This window comes from Stegostoma tigrinum, chromosome 30 (genome assembly GCF_030684315.1).
Source record: "Stegostoma tigrinum isolate sSteTig4 chromosome 30, sSteTig4.hap1, whole genome shotgun sequence".
NCBI lineage: Eukaryota > Metazoa > Chordata > Chondrichthyes > Orectolobiformes > Stegostomatidae > Stegostoma > Stegostoma tigrinum.
This window is the reverse complement of record NC_081383.1, coordinates 18124144-18141253: the sequence shown is the minus strand read 5'-3', so window position 1 is coordinate 18141253 and position 17110 is coordinate 18124144. Positions and strand designations below refer to the sequence as shown.

The 17110-nt window shown below is 40.2% G+C and overlaps 1 protein-coding gene across 1 annotated transcript in view; it reads left to right on the top strand.

The window, feature by feature from the left end:
* LOC125465647 (alpha/beta hydrolase domain-containing protein 17B-like) overlaps positions 1-4978 on the top strand; it is a 71554-nt gene extending 66576 nt beyond the window's left edge. Inside the window, exon 4 of the mRNA XM_059638466.1 lies at positions 1588-4978. Coding sequence (XP_059494449.1) covers positions 1588-1816 — 229 coding nt within the window. The 3' untranslated portion in view covers positions 1817-4978. The remainder of the gene's footprint in view (positions 1-1587) is intronic.
* The last annotated feature ends 12132 nt before the right edge of the window (positions 4979-17110 follow it).

Sequence of the window (17110 nt, the reverse complement as noted above, 5' to 3'; positions counted from 1 at the left end):
GGTAGGAATACTGTAACAAATAACTTGCCACTTGACTCCCCAAAGTTTGTCCATTTTTATACAGAGTATAATTGAGTAACATGATGGAATACTCCCCACTTGCCTAGATGAGTTCAGCTGCAACAACACTTGTAGCTTGACGCCATCCAGGATAAAGCAGCCCACTTGATTGCTGCCTCATTCACTCTCTCCATCAGTGCTCAGTAGCAGCAAAAGGTACACTGCAGCAATTCATCAAGGGTCCTTGGCACCTACCAAATGCATGACTGTTACTGTCTGGAAGGAGAAGGGCAGTAGATACATGGAACCCTGTTACCCTCAAAGTTCCCCTTAAAGATACTCACCCTCCTGACTTGGAAATATATAGCCACTCCTTCTAAATCCAGGCATTCCCTCCCTAATGGTATTGTCAGTCTACCTACAGTACATGGACAGCAGCAGGTCAAAATACAATTTATGACCACCACCTAATGGGTAGTCAGGACAAGTAATAAATTCTGGCCTAGCCAGTGACACCCACATACCACAAGTGAATTTAAAACAAATAAAACATATGTATAGGAAATAGTGTGCCTAATTTAGTGAACTAGCTTTTCTACGCCTTCATTCTATACAAAACAACTGGATGAAGGGTCTAGGCCCGAAACATCAGCTTTTGTGCTCCTGAGACGCTGCTTGGCCTGCTGTGTTCATCCAGCTTCACACTTTATCTTGGAGTAAAATAGACATTTGCTTTGTTTCACTACTAACTCTTTAAACACCTAATATTGGAAATCGTATTTTTTAAAAAAAGTTTTACTATTATGGCTGATATTCTGGGATATGAGACAGGGGCTGGCTGTGTGTTGTGAAACATGTATTGGTGTGTTTCTGCTTCTCTCCCAATTTTCTGCAGGACAGCTCCATTGAAGTCATATAAATCTGTCTGGATGGGGATAAATTGAAGACAAAAATCTTAGTTTTGCTGCCATTTCCCAAGTTCTATGCTGGACTCTTTATGCAGTAGAGAAAAGAAAGGCCTGCAGTTAAAAACAAAATGCCACTGTGGTATATTTTCTCCCCTCTACCCATGTAATTCTGACAGAGGCCAGAGTAAAATTTCTCATTTGTGCTGGTGACCCAAAGGCTAGAACTATGAGTGGAGACAGAACGGTATCAACATGACCTTTCGTAATGCTTGTTCATGCAAATTACTGACAGTGCAAGGCAGAATGACTAGCTCTCTGAACTATCATACAAAGAACATTCGTCCAGGTGATCTTGATGTGGAAGTGCCAGTGTTGGACTGGGATGGAAAAAGTCAGAAGTCACACAACACCAAGTTATAATACAACAGGTTCAGCTGAAATCACAAGCTTTCATAGTACTGCTCCTTTCGCCAGGTAAAGGTGAGGAAGCAAATGTGAATTGAACTAATGTCATACTTTAAATGGAAGAGAGAAATTTGGGGAAAAAAATAAATTCACTCCTTTATAAGTGATCTTAAATAAAATTCACCACACTGGATTGATACATTCTTATTTACATTGCATGAACTGAGATGCATTTTACTTTGACACCATGACTTAGTTTTCTTGTATTTTACAGCATTGACAAAATCTCCAAAATCACATCGCCTGTGTTGATCATCCATGGCACTGAGGATGAAGTGATCGATTTCTCCCATGGCTTGGCATTGTATGAACGCTGCATGAAGGCAGTTGAGCCACTGTGGGTGGAGGGGGCTGGTCACAATGACATTGAACTGTACAGCCAGTACCTGGAACGGCTCCGAAAGTTTATCTCCTATGAACTGGTAAATGTGCAACGGAATTGAATGGAACCAAGAACAAACATTTTGGAAAGTCTATTTTTTCAGGAGAACTTTGGATAGCATTGGAAATACAAACACAACCATGATTTTTTTTTTAAAAATTCACATTGGGTGCTAGTGCGGGTAAAACATAGAAGACAGATGCAATGCAGCAGTTAGCCTGGAGAGTATTACTAATTACTTACAACTGTAGTAAATTGTCAGTTTTCAATTTGTGAGGTTAAAACCAGAATAAAATTGAACTTGTCCCTTTAGGAGATGGATCTTCTGATGTGCTGCCCTTTTGTGGTCTTGGCTAATAGAAAAACAGTACAATGGCGATTTTTAATCGATTCCATTTTTTTCCAAATTATGTTAAGTCACCCTGTAATATAAATTTAAAGATGATCTCATTTGAAAATACACAGAAAATCTCTCATAAAGACCAATGTAATCGCAACACAGGGCTCCACTCTTAAAGAGACAAGACTCCATAATGTTTTTCTCATCTCTTTTTAATACTGAGGATATTGATGTGTCATATTAATATCTGTGATACATCATAGCTCTTCCCCCATACTCCTATGAGCTGCCACCTTTTGATACCGTTTAAATGTACACTGAAGAGTAAGGGAGGATTTGGAGATATCATATCCTGTCAACAAGTTCCAGATGTTAAATTGAGCTGTGACTTCTTGATAGCGTTAAAAATGGTTCAGTCGAGCAGGATAGAATTGAATCTTTCTTGGAAAAGACTCCTTAAGACAATAATCGATGAGAACATTATTGAAAAGGAACCAACTTGGAAAAATATTTTGTGTAAGGGGGAAAAAATACTGAAATTTGTTTCAGATGTGGTTTAGTTTAAGGCTGTGAATACAAAGTGAATATAGTAGCCAGTTCAGTGTACCAATATCCTTAAATTTGGTCTTTGCACGTTACTTCTGCCACTCCTGCAGCCATTAGGTCAGGATTTTTCAGTGTTCATTTGGGGTGCATTTAGAAGCATTTGGAGTATCAGAATCTGACTATAATGCACTGCTGCCTTTCACACCATAGATCCGGTGCTTTGAGATTGTTAGGGGCACTGAATTATTTCTCGGTTGTATCGCAGCAAATTGGCAGATTCATTGAAGTTTAAGTGTAGCTGCTTGTGGCCTGTATTTTGTACTATGAGCTGTCCAAAGCAATCAAGATTAAATGGATTCTGAGATGTATCTCTAAGAAACTTCCCTTGATGGTTCAGTATGGTTAGATGTACTGCACAGTGTGAAACTGAGCCTTATAGACCAGGAGGATCCTAGGTCTGAGTTTCTGCTGAGTTAGCTGATCTCAGCTGAAATGAGGTAGGAGCTAGAAATCTTGTTGTTCTAGGATAAGACAAGATGAATTAAAATCAGCGAGGGCTTCCACTCCTGACTGCTATCCAGTGATTGCTGCTACTTTTTGTGTAGATGTTGGCGTTGGGTGAGAACAAGATCAGGCTTGACCGTGCTTTCCAACTTGACCCTTCACTGCCCCTTCCAGTGAGATCAGCGCTTGCATTCTAGGCCTACAAGTGATAAACATTCTAATCAATGAGGTGAGGGCAGCTAGCACATGCGGAACGGATCCAGCATGAGGTGCACGCTTTCAGGAGAGGCAAGGAGAAAACTGGAGACGCAAAAACAAAAATCCATCTCATTTACTGTCGCCCAATGAGATTGATTGTCAATGTTATTCTTTAGCATCACCAGAATGGTAAACATGGCCATAATCTAACCAATATAGTGATGATCTGTAAGGGTGTGCAGTAAGTCAGTTTTAAATTCACACTACCATTTTTCCCAGTGTGCTAAATGAGCTTTTTTTTTATTTTTGTGATCAACAAACACTAGAAACACGAGCAATGGAATAAAGCTGATATTCCACTAATTCTGTAAGTATCAGCAATTAGGATTGAATGCTCATAAGTGTCTGACACTTAAGAAGTTAGAGGACAGAGGTTGAGTACCCAGAATAATACTGAGCCTAACATCACAATACAATCCAGGAAATGAACTAGATTTGATTCCCTTTCTCTGCAGTCATGGCTTTTACGATGCCATTGGTCTAGCACGGGCAAATCAGTCTTCTCGTCATTAGCCCAATGACTTGCTTAAATGTATAGATATTGAGTGAGGGCGGGATCACACTAGGTTGTGATGCTCCTCAGTGTTGAATAGCCTGATGATAATGTTCCCAATCTAGGTTCACAAATGAAGAATAATCCATTGATTAAAATAACCAATTGGTACTGGTGATATAGAATGCATGCTTGGCACCAGGAAAGGAGGGAACAATTAATAATTGGGTGGGAAATTTCATTCAATTTAAGTGTATACTGTCTAGAATTTGTGATATTAGTAAACCAGCACGTGATGCATGAACAGGGTATTTTCCAGTCTGTTTTAATTAATTGGTTTGTTTTAAACAGGTTAACATCTATGTTAAACATTACGTTTTTGCTTACTAATATCACGAACTACTTTCTGTGCTAAACTAAGGGTCATTGATTAATTTCTTGGTTCTGGGCTGTAATGCTCTTTGTACCCTGTGGGTGTTCATATTTTTAAAGGCTCCATAATATGTGCATGATGATATAAATGTGGATGTGCCCAGTATCAGATGATAGAAATCATTTAAATAGAACATTTGTTCTAATGTAAAGATGCATTTTTTAATTATTAATTTTTATTGCACATCTCTAAATCTTTGCATTAGGTTGGTAGTTAACGTGTGATGGAGAAACTAAGGATCCCAATGTCTCACTCCCTGTTGAGAACTAAGACTGTGTATCTCAAAATTGGGACAGTCACAGATTGAGACTATGCAGCTTTGCTATATATGTTCCCAGGAGTGGTGTAATTCTGACGTTTCACCCCTAAAATAATACCTTTTTTAATGGTGAACGGATAACAGACTTGTAAAACTAAAATGGTGTAATCATCAAGAGTGGTAAAATGGGAGCCAAACACAGGAGATTGAATGTAAATGTTAGCTAGCTGTGTTAAAATACTTTTGGTCACTACATGTCCTTTTCCCTTTAAGGCTGCTGTAAGCAGCCTTGCCGCTGGATTGTTCTCTATTTTGAAACAATTATTGTTTGCAACAATGACAAAAACTTTATTGCAACATTATATTAAACATATTTAACTGAAAATTTAATACATTTTGACAAAGTTTTTATATCATTTTATTGCGGGATCACTGATATTGTGAAGTGTACTTAGAGCAAACTGAAGACTTGTCATATGGGTGAAATGGCTTTTATTAGCTGCTAATTTCAATCGATTACCATATTGTCTAGCTATGCTTATTATTTATGAAGGGCACCCTTCAGCCAATGATATTTCGGATGGCATTGTAAGGGATTTGGTGTTATTCAGGCATTTCTCAAAGAACCATCACACCACCTGCTTTTGGCAAAGCGGCATGTGTCCTTGCCAAGTGCATCTGCAGGCCTATTTTCTGCTCTCACCCCTTGAAAAACACTCATAAAGGTGTGTCCTCATTGCTGCATTATGCTACTGGACAGATGACTAAAGGGTGTAATAATTAGAAATGTTCCTTGTATTTTCTAACATCGAGGTAGCTGACACAGTATAATTTTTTTTGTGTGGTCCTTGCACAGTTGTCAAAGTTGTATAAACAATTTGCAATGACAGAATTCCCTGAGGGATTGTAAAGGAAGTTCAGCTACATTTGAATGTGTGTTAATCTAGCTGGATTAAGAACCTAATGAGCAACACAAAAAAAAAGACAGAAACCTATAACAGCAACTATAGCTGAGGCTCTGTACATTTTAACTGGAGAACCCCTGGTGGACATGTCGGTGCTTTCAGTCAGAAGGATGTGGCAGTGCACTCACGTAGGTTCTGCTGAACCATGCTGGTTATTACGTTCGTGAGTATCTCCTGTTTCCTGCTGTTTATCTCAGTGAATCCCAGCGTTGTCCCAAGTTGAAGCCCAGTGTGGACTCATCTGCTCTGTCTACTTTTTTATCTCTTTCTCTGCTTTTTAGAAGGACTGTAATGCTAAACTTTAAGTTGGTTTCTTTGTTTCTCTAACTTGTACCTAAGATTTTGTACTGAGGCACCTTTGTACCTAAGATGGCGCTGGAAATAGGACATTGTACTACTTTTCACTGTACTCGTGTATCCCTGTACTTGAGTACATGTGACAATAAAATCTAATTGTTAATCCTCTCTGGCCTTTTGCGTTAAGGACCAAGTAGTAATTATTCTCCTGGGAGGTGGGAATCTACCTTCAAGTTAACATGAGCGGCAAAGGAATTTTGTTCCTCGTCATCCTGGATCAGGCAGAGTAGGACCACTACAGGATGCTGCCTGAGAATAACCAATGCTTGGCTGATGTATGGAGTCTAGAGGGTAGAATTGTCATTGTAGGCTGGGATTCATCCTTTTGAATTTAGAGTCAGCGCCATTCAGCACAAAAACAGATCCTTTGGCCCAACTTGTACAAGCTGACCAACTTTTCTAAACTAAACCAGTCCCATTTAACTAGCATTTGGCCCATATCCCTCTATACCCTCCTTATTCATGTATCTGTCCAAATGTCTTTTAAATGCTGTAACTGTACCTACATCTACCACTTCCTCTGGCAGTTCATTCCACATATAAAAAAACGCCCTCTGAAAAAGTTGTCCCTCAAGTCTTTTTAAATCTCTCTCAGCTTAAAAATATGCTCTATAGTTTCGCACTCCCTCCACCCCAGGAAAAAGACCTTTGCTATTCACCTTATCTATACCCCTCAATTTTATAAACCTCGGTAGAGTCATTTCTCAGGCTCCTACTCTTTATGGCAAAAGTCCCAGCCTCTCCTTATAACTCAAATCCCCCAGTAAATCCTGCACCATCTCCAATTTAATGACAGCAAGGTGACTAAACTGTACAAAGTATTACAAAAACTTATTAATGGAGCTTGCAAGTTACTATCTTGGCTGATCCTAGCTTGAACATGGCATGAAACATACCAGTTTCCTCTCTTGGTAAGTTGTTGGGTTAAATGCTGGCAGTACCATTGCTTGTGTTTGGAATTCCTGAGATTTACCCCTATTAAGCTGTCCCTGAGCTTTTTTGAATTTTGTAGATGTGCTTGAATGGGGAGAAATGTCAAACAAATAGGAATTCTTTAGCTTGGCTTGGAGATTCCAAAATATGGTGCTTAAGGTTACTCTTGGGAACGCTACAGCATTGCTGATGCTGAGGTCCACATCTGAGTTTTCCCACGCTCAACTCAGGTGTTTCATCAAGGATGTGAGAAGAGGAGCAACAAAACTTTTGGCTCTTCCACTTGCTTTGTGGATGTTAGATTAAACCAGCCCTCCTGTATTAATTCTTTTGCAAAAAAGAGAAAGAAACAGATCCTGAACATCAGGTCAGTCAGCAACTGAAACCAGAAACAAGAGAGACAACTCTTCTGGCAAGGGGCACCAGTGAACGGGGAATGGGGAATGAGGAATGAGGTGCAAACTGCTTCCTCATTGAGGACAATTGCTATAAAGCAAGTCACGTCAGAAAATAAATCCGATTAATGTTGCAGACACGAACACACATTCAAGAATTAAGGAAATAAGTTTTCTGTGTCGAAAGTAAATGTGAAGATTATAATAAAGCTGAGATTAATGAGACAATGAGGAACTTTTGGACATTTTAATGCGCTAAATAGTCCTCTTTTGATGGAACGTTTTATAATATTCTGTCATCTTATTTGTTGCAGCATACAACTGTTATAACAAATCTCAAGTCAGTACTGCACAGAGAGAGACCATGCAGAAGAAATAAATTATTTACCTAAGGATTTTTTTTTGACATAATGACAATTGTAAAATGGTAAAACTGAAGCCTTTATTGTTGTAGAACGTGGTTGAATAATATGTTGTGAAAATGCCACAAATTCAGGTCAGGCTACTGCTTTAATTACCAAGCTTAGCAATCTTTAGGGATTTTCCTACTGCTGACTTTTGTTATAGATATTTTTAGTATTTTTAACAGCCCACATTTTCTGTTTATCCTGTATATGCCCGTTATGAGCTTCTTTTCAGTAATTTCTAAATTATGACACGAGAGAGGGAGAGTTTGCATGGATGTAGTTACTTAACGCTCAAAAGAGACCCACAGTAAACAACTGAAGCAAGTGTTTTGGATGCATGTCACGGCAAGAAAATAGCATAAATTAATCAGTTTAAGTACTGAATGTCTTGCAACTTGCTATTTGCGACCTGCCAAAATTATTTTTCTTCAAGCTACTTTTCAAGTGTCGACCCTTGTGTTGTCAAAAAAAGCAGCCAGTCTGCACTCAATAGGGCCCCACAAGCTAAAATTTTGAATAATCAAGTAATCTAAGATCATTAGGAATGGGAGCGGGTCATTTGAATAGAATGCTAAAAGAACTTCCTATGCTTTGAATCGTTTGGCATCCATTTAGTTCCACCTGAAATGCCATGTCACGATCCGTAATGAAACAACCGACTGAAGTTTTTGTAAGGTTACCTTTAACAAGAGCCACTTCCCCACTCCTGTAACTGGGGAGGGACCCAATGCTGTCTATTTTGTCTAGTATTTACATGGTAGTCTGGAACTAGTGAAAATTGCCTATCAGCTATCTTATACCTCCTAATTTACAAAACTACTGTATGAAGTCTTTAAAACAATACTGTATAATTCTAAACGAGTGTCGAACAATCTTAGAATTGACTCTTCCTATATTTACATATCACCAATGTTTTAGGTTTCTACAATTAAATCATCTGTTATGGATCTTTTCCCTCTTTTCCTGTCCTCGTATGTTTACAAGGCTCTATGATACTTTTCCATTGACTCCGATATAGTTCCTGAAGCAATGCCTGCATTAACTTATGTTTAGCACTGGAGCAGTTTGATTTGGCAGAAGGTGAAATTCACTAGTGCAACCAAAACAGGCATACAAATTCTTATTTTCATTATTGCCAACACACTGCCAGTTTCAATATTATTTCAACTGCTGTGTTAAAGTGATAAAAACCTTGCCATGATGTATAATGCCTCACATGACCACAATGTCCTCAAGCACTTCAAATCTACCAAAACACCTTCAGAGCCTGCTCATCAGTACATGAAGAAGCACTAGCCAGTCTGTGCACAGCAGGATGCTGAAAACTGCAGTAAGGCCAGTGATCATTTAATGGTTTGTGGGTAGATATGGACCAGGGCACTATCCCTCCGTTGCATGTATTACTGTGGATTTTTTTTAAAAAATCTCAACACTTCTTCATTTGCAGTTTAACTCCTCAGCATTCCTTCATTGCTTCAGTAAAGTGTCAGCCTAGACTGTGTGTTCAAGCTTAGAATTTGGGTCACTATTTAAAAATGAGGGATCACCAATTCAAGACAGTCGAGAATTATTTTTTGAGGTGCTAAGAATCTGTGGAATTCTCATCCTCAAATTAGCAGGTATATCACTTCTTAAGGTTATCAAAACTTAACGTGTCACTCCATTTGTGGTTGCATTCAGGTCCTGAAAAGCTGAAGCAAGACATCCTCACTCCTGCACTCAAATGCACTTGTATACTTGTTTTCAGTGACTGATGTACAAGAGCATCCTGGACTGTTTGTAGACCAGCATTTTGTAATCCATCAATCACCCATAATGCTGTAATTCATTGCTATTCTGTTTTCCAATCAAATGGATTACTTCACACTGAAACATGATACTGTATCTGCCCATTCAATCAATTAGTCCAAATTGCCTTGAAGTCTATCTTATTTTTCATCAGCACTCTCAATTCTTCTAGTTCTGCCATTAGTAAACTTGGGAATTTTATATCTGATTCCTTCCTCCAAATTGTCTGTATATAGAGAGATGTAGAGCTGGATGAACACAGCAGGGCAAGCAGCATCAGAGGAGCAGGAAGACCCTTTCTGAAGAAGGGTCGAGGGCCGAAACGCCAGCCTTCCTGCTCCTCTGATGCTGCTTGGCCTGCTGTGTTCATCCAGCTCTACATCTTGTTATCTGAGATTCTCCAGCATCTGCAGTTCCTACTACCTCTGTCTGTATATATACGTTGGGCCCAAGCAGTGATATCTCTGGTACACCGCTAATTAGCTCCTTCCATTCTGAAAAAGACCCATTTATTCATGTTTCTTGTCAGCAAACCAGTTCTCAATCCAGTATGTTACCCCCATCACATATTTTAATCTTGCACACTAACCTCAAAAACTTTCTGAAAATCTAAAGACTACAGTCTACATTTTTCAAAAATGATTTCCATTTGGTGACTACATATTGACTTTGCCTAATTCCATTGATGTTTTTCACTTGGCCTATTATTGCATCCTTTGTAATAGATTCTAAGTTTTTAATGTGTTGATGGGCTACCCAGTCTGTAATTTCCTGTTCTGTTTTTTTTTAAACAGTGGGTTTGCACTTAGCCTTCAATCTACCTGGACTACTGCAGAATTTTAGGAGATGACAAACTGTGTGAACACAATTTTTTTTTTTATTTTCACCAGAACAGCTGGGAGTGTCTAGCTTTAATATTTTGTATAAAAGGATGTAGTTATGACCATATTCCACTTCTGTACTGAAGTTTCAGCTTGAATGCTTAACTCCGGTAGTTGGGCAGGAACTGAATCCTCTGTCTCAGTGAGCCAGAATCACATTCTGTTAATAACAAAAATGTATATTAAGCACAAGTCATATCTTGACATTCAAGTTTTTTTAGACTGTCAGTCTGTTAATACTTCTGAAAAATGTTGACCTCTCCTGAAGCCACAGTGCTCGACAGTTTTTTGGACCCTTACTTTATGATAATCAACCAATTAGTTACTGTGTTCATGTGTGACCCTGACTGAGTGTGTGGACTGATTTTCATTATTTGGGGTTGTGTTCCAGCTAAATGTAATCATGTCTTCATCCAGCAGCAGTAGACATGCACTTCCAACAGGCAAGCATGTCAAAGTACTCCTTAATGATTTTCCCTCCCTCTCTAAACTGGAGCATTGAGGTTAATTGGAGAATCCTGCTGTTACTCCTAGCTAAGACTGACTGTGGATTGCACATATGGTCTTATTGGTCTATGTGGTTCAGCTTACAGGAACTGATTAAAAGTAAATTACAAGTCAGGATTCTTTTGAGATGAGTTTCCTACTCATTGTAATGTACAGAAATGTGTGTATCAATTATGACAAGCAGCCAGTCTGAGCAGGGCCATCTTTCATGCGATTGTGTTGATAAGTGAGAGTTCATCCATTTTGGTAGGAATAACAGCAAAAGACTGTTTTAAATGGTAAAAAATTGCAGCACGCGGCTGTGCAGAGGGACTTGGGTGTCCTTGTGCATGAATCGCTAAAAGTAGGATTGCAGGTGCAGCAGGTGATTAAAAAGGCAAATGGAATTTTGTCTGCCATTGCTCGAGGGATGGAGTTTAAAAACGGAGGCTTTCTGCAGCTGTATAGGTCCTGGTGAGGCCACACCTGGAGTACTGTGTGCAGTTTTGGTTTCCTTACTTAAGAGATATACTAGCACTGGACGGGGTGCAGAGGAGATTCACTCGGTTGATTCCAGAGTTGAGAGGGTTTGATTATGAGGAGAGACTGAGTAGACTGGGATTATACTCATTGGAATTCAGAAGAATGAGGGGGAGATCTTTATAGAAATGTATAAGATTATGAAGGGAATAGATAAAGTCTAGGCAAGGAGGTTGTTTCCACTAGCAGGTGAAACTACTACTAGAGGGCATCACCTCAAAATAAAGGGAAGCAGATGTCGCACTGAGGTCAGGAGGAACTTCTTCACCCAAAGGGTTGTGAATCTGTGGAATTCCCTGCCCAGTGAAGTGGGTTGAAGCTACCCCACTGAATGTTTTTAAGGCAAGGCTAGATAAATTTTTGAACAATAAAGGAATTAAGAATTATGGTGAGTGGGCGGCTAAGTGGAGCTGAGTCTCAAAAAGATCAGCTATAATCTTATTAAATGTCGGGGCAGGCTCGTGGGGCCAGATGGCCTACTCCTGCTCCTAGTTCTTATGTTCTTTATTTGTTTTTCCTTTTGAAAGATGAAATTGAGTGTTTCTCGGGTCTTTTTAAAAGAGGTTGTAACCTTTTACAGTTGTCTAATAAAGAAATTTAATTTGAAGACTGCACCACAGCTTTGATTAAAAGTTTAATTCCTGGTGACTCGGTGGTTAGCACTGCTGCCTCAGCGCCAGGGATCTAGGTTTAATTCCACCCTGGGGTGACTGTGCACACTGCACACAGACATTCCCCCCCTGTTTGTGAGAGTTTCCTCTGGGTGCTCTGGTTTCCTCCCACAGCCCAAAGATGTGCAGGTTAGTTGGATTGGCTATACTAAATTGCCCATAGGGACCAGGGATGTAGAGGCTAGGTTGATTGGCCATGGGGAATGTGGGTTTACAGGGATTGGGTTGGGTCCGGGTAAGCTGTTCTTCAGAAGGTCAGTGTAGACTCGATGGGCTGAATGGCCTGCTTCCATGTTGGGATTATAAAATGTGAGGCTGAATGAACACAGCAGGCCCAGCAGCATCTCAGGAGCACAAAAGCTGCCGTTTCGGGCCTAGACCCTTCTTCAGAGAGGGGGATGGAGTGAGGGTTCTGGAATAAATAGGGAGAGAGGGGGAGGCGGACCGAAGATGGAGAGAAAAGAAGATAGGTGGAGAGAGTATAGGTGGGGAGGTAGGGAGGGGATAGGTCAGTCCAGGGAAGACGGACAGGTCAAAGAGGTCGGATGAGGTTAGTAGGTAGATGGGGGTGCAGCTTGGGGTGGGAGGAAGGGATGGGTGAGAGGAAGAACAGGTTAGGGAGGCAGAGACAGGTTGGACTGGTTTTGGGATGCAGTGGGTGGAGGGGAAGAGCTGGACTGGTTGTGTGGTGCAGTGGGAGGAGGGGACGAACTGGGCTGGTTTAGGGATGCAGTGGGGGAAGGGGAGATTTTGAAACTGGTGAAGTCCACATTGATACCATTAGGCTGCAGGGTTCCCATGTGGAATATGAGTTGCTGTTCCTGCAACCTTCGGGTGGCATCATTGTGGCACTGCAGGAGGCCCATGATGGACATGTCATCTAAAGAATGGGAGGGGGAGTGGAAATGGTTTGCGACTGGGAGGTGCAGTTGTTTGTTGCGGACTGAGCGGAGGTGTTCTGCAAAGCGGTCCCCAAGCCTCCGCTTGGTTTCCCCAACGTAGAGGAAGCCACACCGGGTACGTTGGGATCCATGTTGGGATTCTCTGATTTAAGAAAAGAATTACTGGCAATCACCAAAGCTTCCTGCTCCTATTTATATTTTTGTTGGGTTCTTAAGATTACCTGAAGTTAGGGAAGGTGGAAACTATAAGATCTAGAAGTAGATGGTTCAGGAGAGGGACATGCAGGAAGGTTCTAACTTTTGCATAGAGCATAGATTTTGTTATTTAATCAGGCCCTGAAACATGAAAGTAGAGCATAGCTTTCCAAGATCTTGGCCTTTTGAAATATGCACAATTTTCACCATTCCCACCATCAGTAGCTAGAAATTCAGCTGTGTAGGCCCTAGGCTCCTTTCTGCATCTTTGTACACCTCTCTGCTTTGATACTTCTCTTTCCTCCTTTAAGATACTCTTTAAAGCATGTGTCTTTTTGAAAATCTTTTTGTTTTCTCCTTGTGTATCTTCACATTTTCTTCAAATTTGGCATCAAATTTTGTTAACCCTCCTGTAAAGCAGCTAGGATGTTTTGCTGCATATTTTCATATGTTTTACAAATACACCTGGTAGGGAAAGAAGAAATCGCTCCCATCCCACAAGCATAACTTTCTACTCCTTTCTCCCATAAGTGATTAGCTTCTTTTAAATGTATCCTTGTCTCAACCACTCGGGTGAGATTCAGGTTCTTGCCACTGGACATAATGATGATCATATTTTGGCCCCTGGTTTTGATTCCTCCACCCCTTCCCCATGAGTAGAAACACCTTCCCCATGTCTACCGTATCAAACTCTTTCACAATCTTAAAGATATCTATCAGGTCACACTGGGCAACTGAGCTAGGAGGTTATGTTGATTGAGAACTTAATAAGATTTAGTAAATGATGTGAACTTGCAGAGCTTTGACATGGTTACAGTGGGGTAAGTAGCATTTACAAACTTTTACCAATGATTGTATGAAATGATGCACAAGCCACATCGCAATTTCACATTGATCTTGTAAGAATCTAAAATAACAAATATTTTCCCAAGAGAGATCAATTAGCAACACCATTTAATAAAATACTTTTCCCATTTAGAAATGTTGCTAACCATTTCTGAAAAAGATCATTGTATTTTGGAGATCCAGTAAGGTGATGCATAAGTGCTGCATTTCACATTAAACCTGGTTATTTATAGGATTCTCAGCCATTTGGTGAATGGAGTATTTGGGTTGAATTTGTTCTTTAAAGGGATTGATTTGTACAAACAAGACATATTAAGGTGATTGGAGGAAGGTATAGGGGAGATGTCTGAGGTAGGTTCTTCACGTAGAGAGTGGTGGGTATGTGGAATGCATTGCCGGCAGTGGTCATGGAGTCAGATACTTTAGACATTTTTAAACGAGTCTTGGATAGGCACATGTGGGATAGTAAAACATAGGGTATGCAGGGTAGATTGATCTTAGTAGGATAATAGGTTGGCACAACATCATGGGCCGAAGGGCCTGTACTGTGCTGTATTGTTCTATGCTCTATGCTCTATAACATTATCAGTTCAAAACACTGTTTGAACCAAAGTGTCAGTGCTGGCTGGAAGTGTGTTCTGGCGTCCTCACATTTTCCACATCTTGATCTGTAGCCCTGAGGGTTATGTGACAAGTGAATTTTGAGTGTTTCTTTAAACAGTGTAAGGGATCTTATCTGTATTACCTTCGGTGGTGAGAAGCAGAAGCCCACTGCACTTTGGTTGAAAAAATGCACTTTTCAACCCCTCTAATTATTCTGCTAATTATTTGAAACATATGTCCTTGGTTTTCTGCTTCATTGGCCTCTGCGAAGGAAAATGGGCTGTTCCAATGCTCTCTATCAATACCATGCAATTTTGTATGCTTCCATTAAATTTCCCCTGTGCCTCCTGCCTTACAAAGAGGACAACCCCAATTCCACATAGTTAAAATTCTCTATTCCTGGCAGTATCCTCTAGTACAATCTCATCCTTTGTGTAATATGGTGACTATCAGGCTCTTCCTATAAATGTATTACCTCACAGCTAACCAGATTAAATTGTATCTCTCATCTCCCATTAGCCTACCCTGTCTGCAGCTTTCAAATGTAGTGTACAGTCATTATTGCCATAACAGTGCTTGTATTCTAAACTGCCACCAAATTCTACCCTTTATCATCCCGTCTTAATTGACCTACATTGGTTCAAGTTCCATCAATACCTCAGTCTTAAAACTTGGCCTGGTGTTCGAGTCTCTCCATAGTCTCAATGCCTCAGAACTACTGCCTCAGCAGCCTCCTTGAACCCTACAAATGTACGAGAGCAGCTCTCAATGAATACTGCAGCACTATCTACTTCACAACTGACTGAGCCTTTTTCACAATTAGCCTTTATGCAAGAGTTGAAATCATACTTGTTGTGCTCTTCACTTGATTGAACTATTGGGCTTTTGTTTTATTATGTTAGTTTGGCACAGCTCATGTTACCCTCACCTCTAAGAGGTTGGTTGGGCCATATTCCATTTCAGAACCCCAAATGGCTCCAAAGTTAAATCACCAGTTACATGCAAATCAGGCCCTTCATTGATGCACATTTCCAGCTGGGAGGGAAGGACTGTGCACTGTGGAGCCACATTCTGATCTTTACACTTTGATCATAAAGCAATTATGTTGAACTGTGCAACTCGCTTTCAGCCAAATAGTCCAAGGACAGGCATTTATGTGCAGTAAGCCTCGTGACATTCTGTAGCAGTGGGATTGATACAGCCTCCAAGCTCTACCACACCTTTTTAAAAAGAAGTTTGCATTGCTACTTTCAAATCTATGTACAGAAAATACCCTGAGTACTTGAACAGCCCCCTACTTGCAAGCTGACTGTTGAATATTGGATTTGAATGCCAACCAAAGCTTTAGGATAATGAGAGTTTTGGAAAACAACAGACAGTGTTCCCCTCATCTCCATTTACTGTAACCATGCTCAGCCTCAAGTGAAAGGGTAATGAAGAAGTGTATGTCCCTGGCCATGTGAAAACCTACAGCATAGATTGCTGCATCCTCTGCCTGACCAGTGCACGTGGAGTTAAGATAGAGTTACAAGAATTAAGTGTGTTCATCACAGAAATGTGTATATTGTAATTATTGGGGATTGGGGCTGGAGATGTGGTGCAGGATGGCCTATTCTCATCAAATAGTGTAGCATCTTCTTTGCAGTCCATCAGGAAATAAGCAACTAACTGAACAGTTGTCCCAACACTCTTCAAACAAGAATTACATGATTTCTAGTATATGTGATGTTCTTCCCTTGTTTGAACTGTACCTCAACATCTGTCAGAAAATAGCAATAAGTGGAAGTTATTGTCCACAGTTAGCGATAGTGGAATTACAATGATTTTACAGTACTGGTGATCTTTCACTAACAGAGCCCTCTGCGGACCTGTTGTTCTGTATGTTCACCCCATTCTATAGGTCAACAATGCTGTTATTTTTGTTGCTGAAAGTGGTTGTTCCAAATTGCCACAGCGTTTAGACATAGTAGAAACTGCAAATGCTGGAGAGTTTCTGAAGAAGGGTCTAGGCCCAAAACATCAGCCTTCCTGCTCCTCTGATGCTGCCTGGCCTGCTGTGTTCATCCAGCTCTACACCTTGTTGCCATAGGGTTTGTTGCCGTGGAATTCAAAATCCTAACCACAGATTTTTACTTTCTTGGAATTTCAGGGGCCCTGAATTGGGGAAAATAGAAGAACCTATTTGAAGGTTTTAAGTTACAAAAATCCAGTTTCTTTAACTGTATGCTTCCTGATTATCCAAACTGTTGGGAGAGGAGTGGAGAATCTGGAAGATTTGTGCTATGGCATGTAAAGAACAAGACTAATTAAATGGTGAAGCAAAGCCTTGTTAATGTTCCTATAATATCCATGATTGTTTATCTTGTTATACCCTGGAGTCTTCAGACTATATTCCCGAGTGAGAACACATGTTTAAAAGTTTCATCACATCCCATTAATTATGTTCTTACATTTCTTAGAAAATGTTAGATTTTTTTCCCCCAGTAATCATAGCATATTTACATTTGTGGGTGGAGTTTTCTGTCCCAGGCTCAGCACTTGCATTATTCCAGT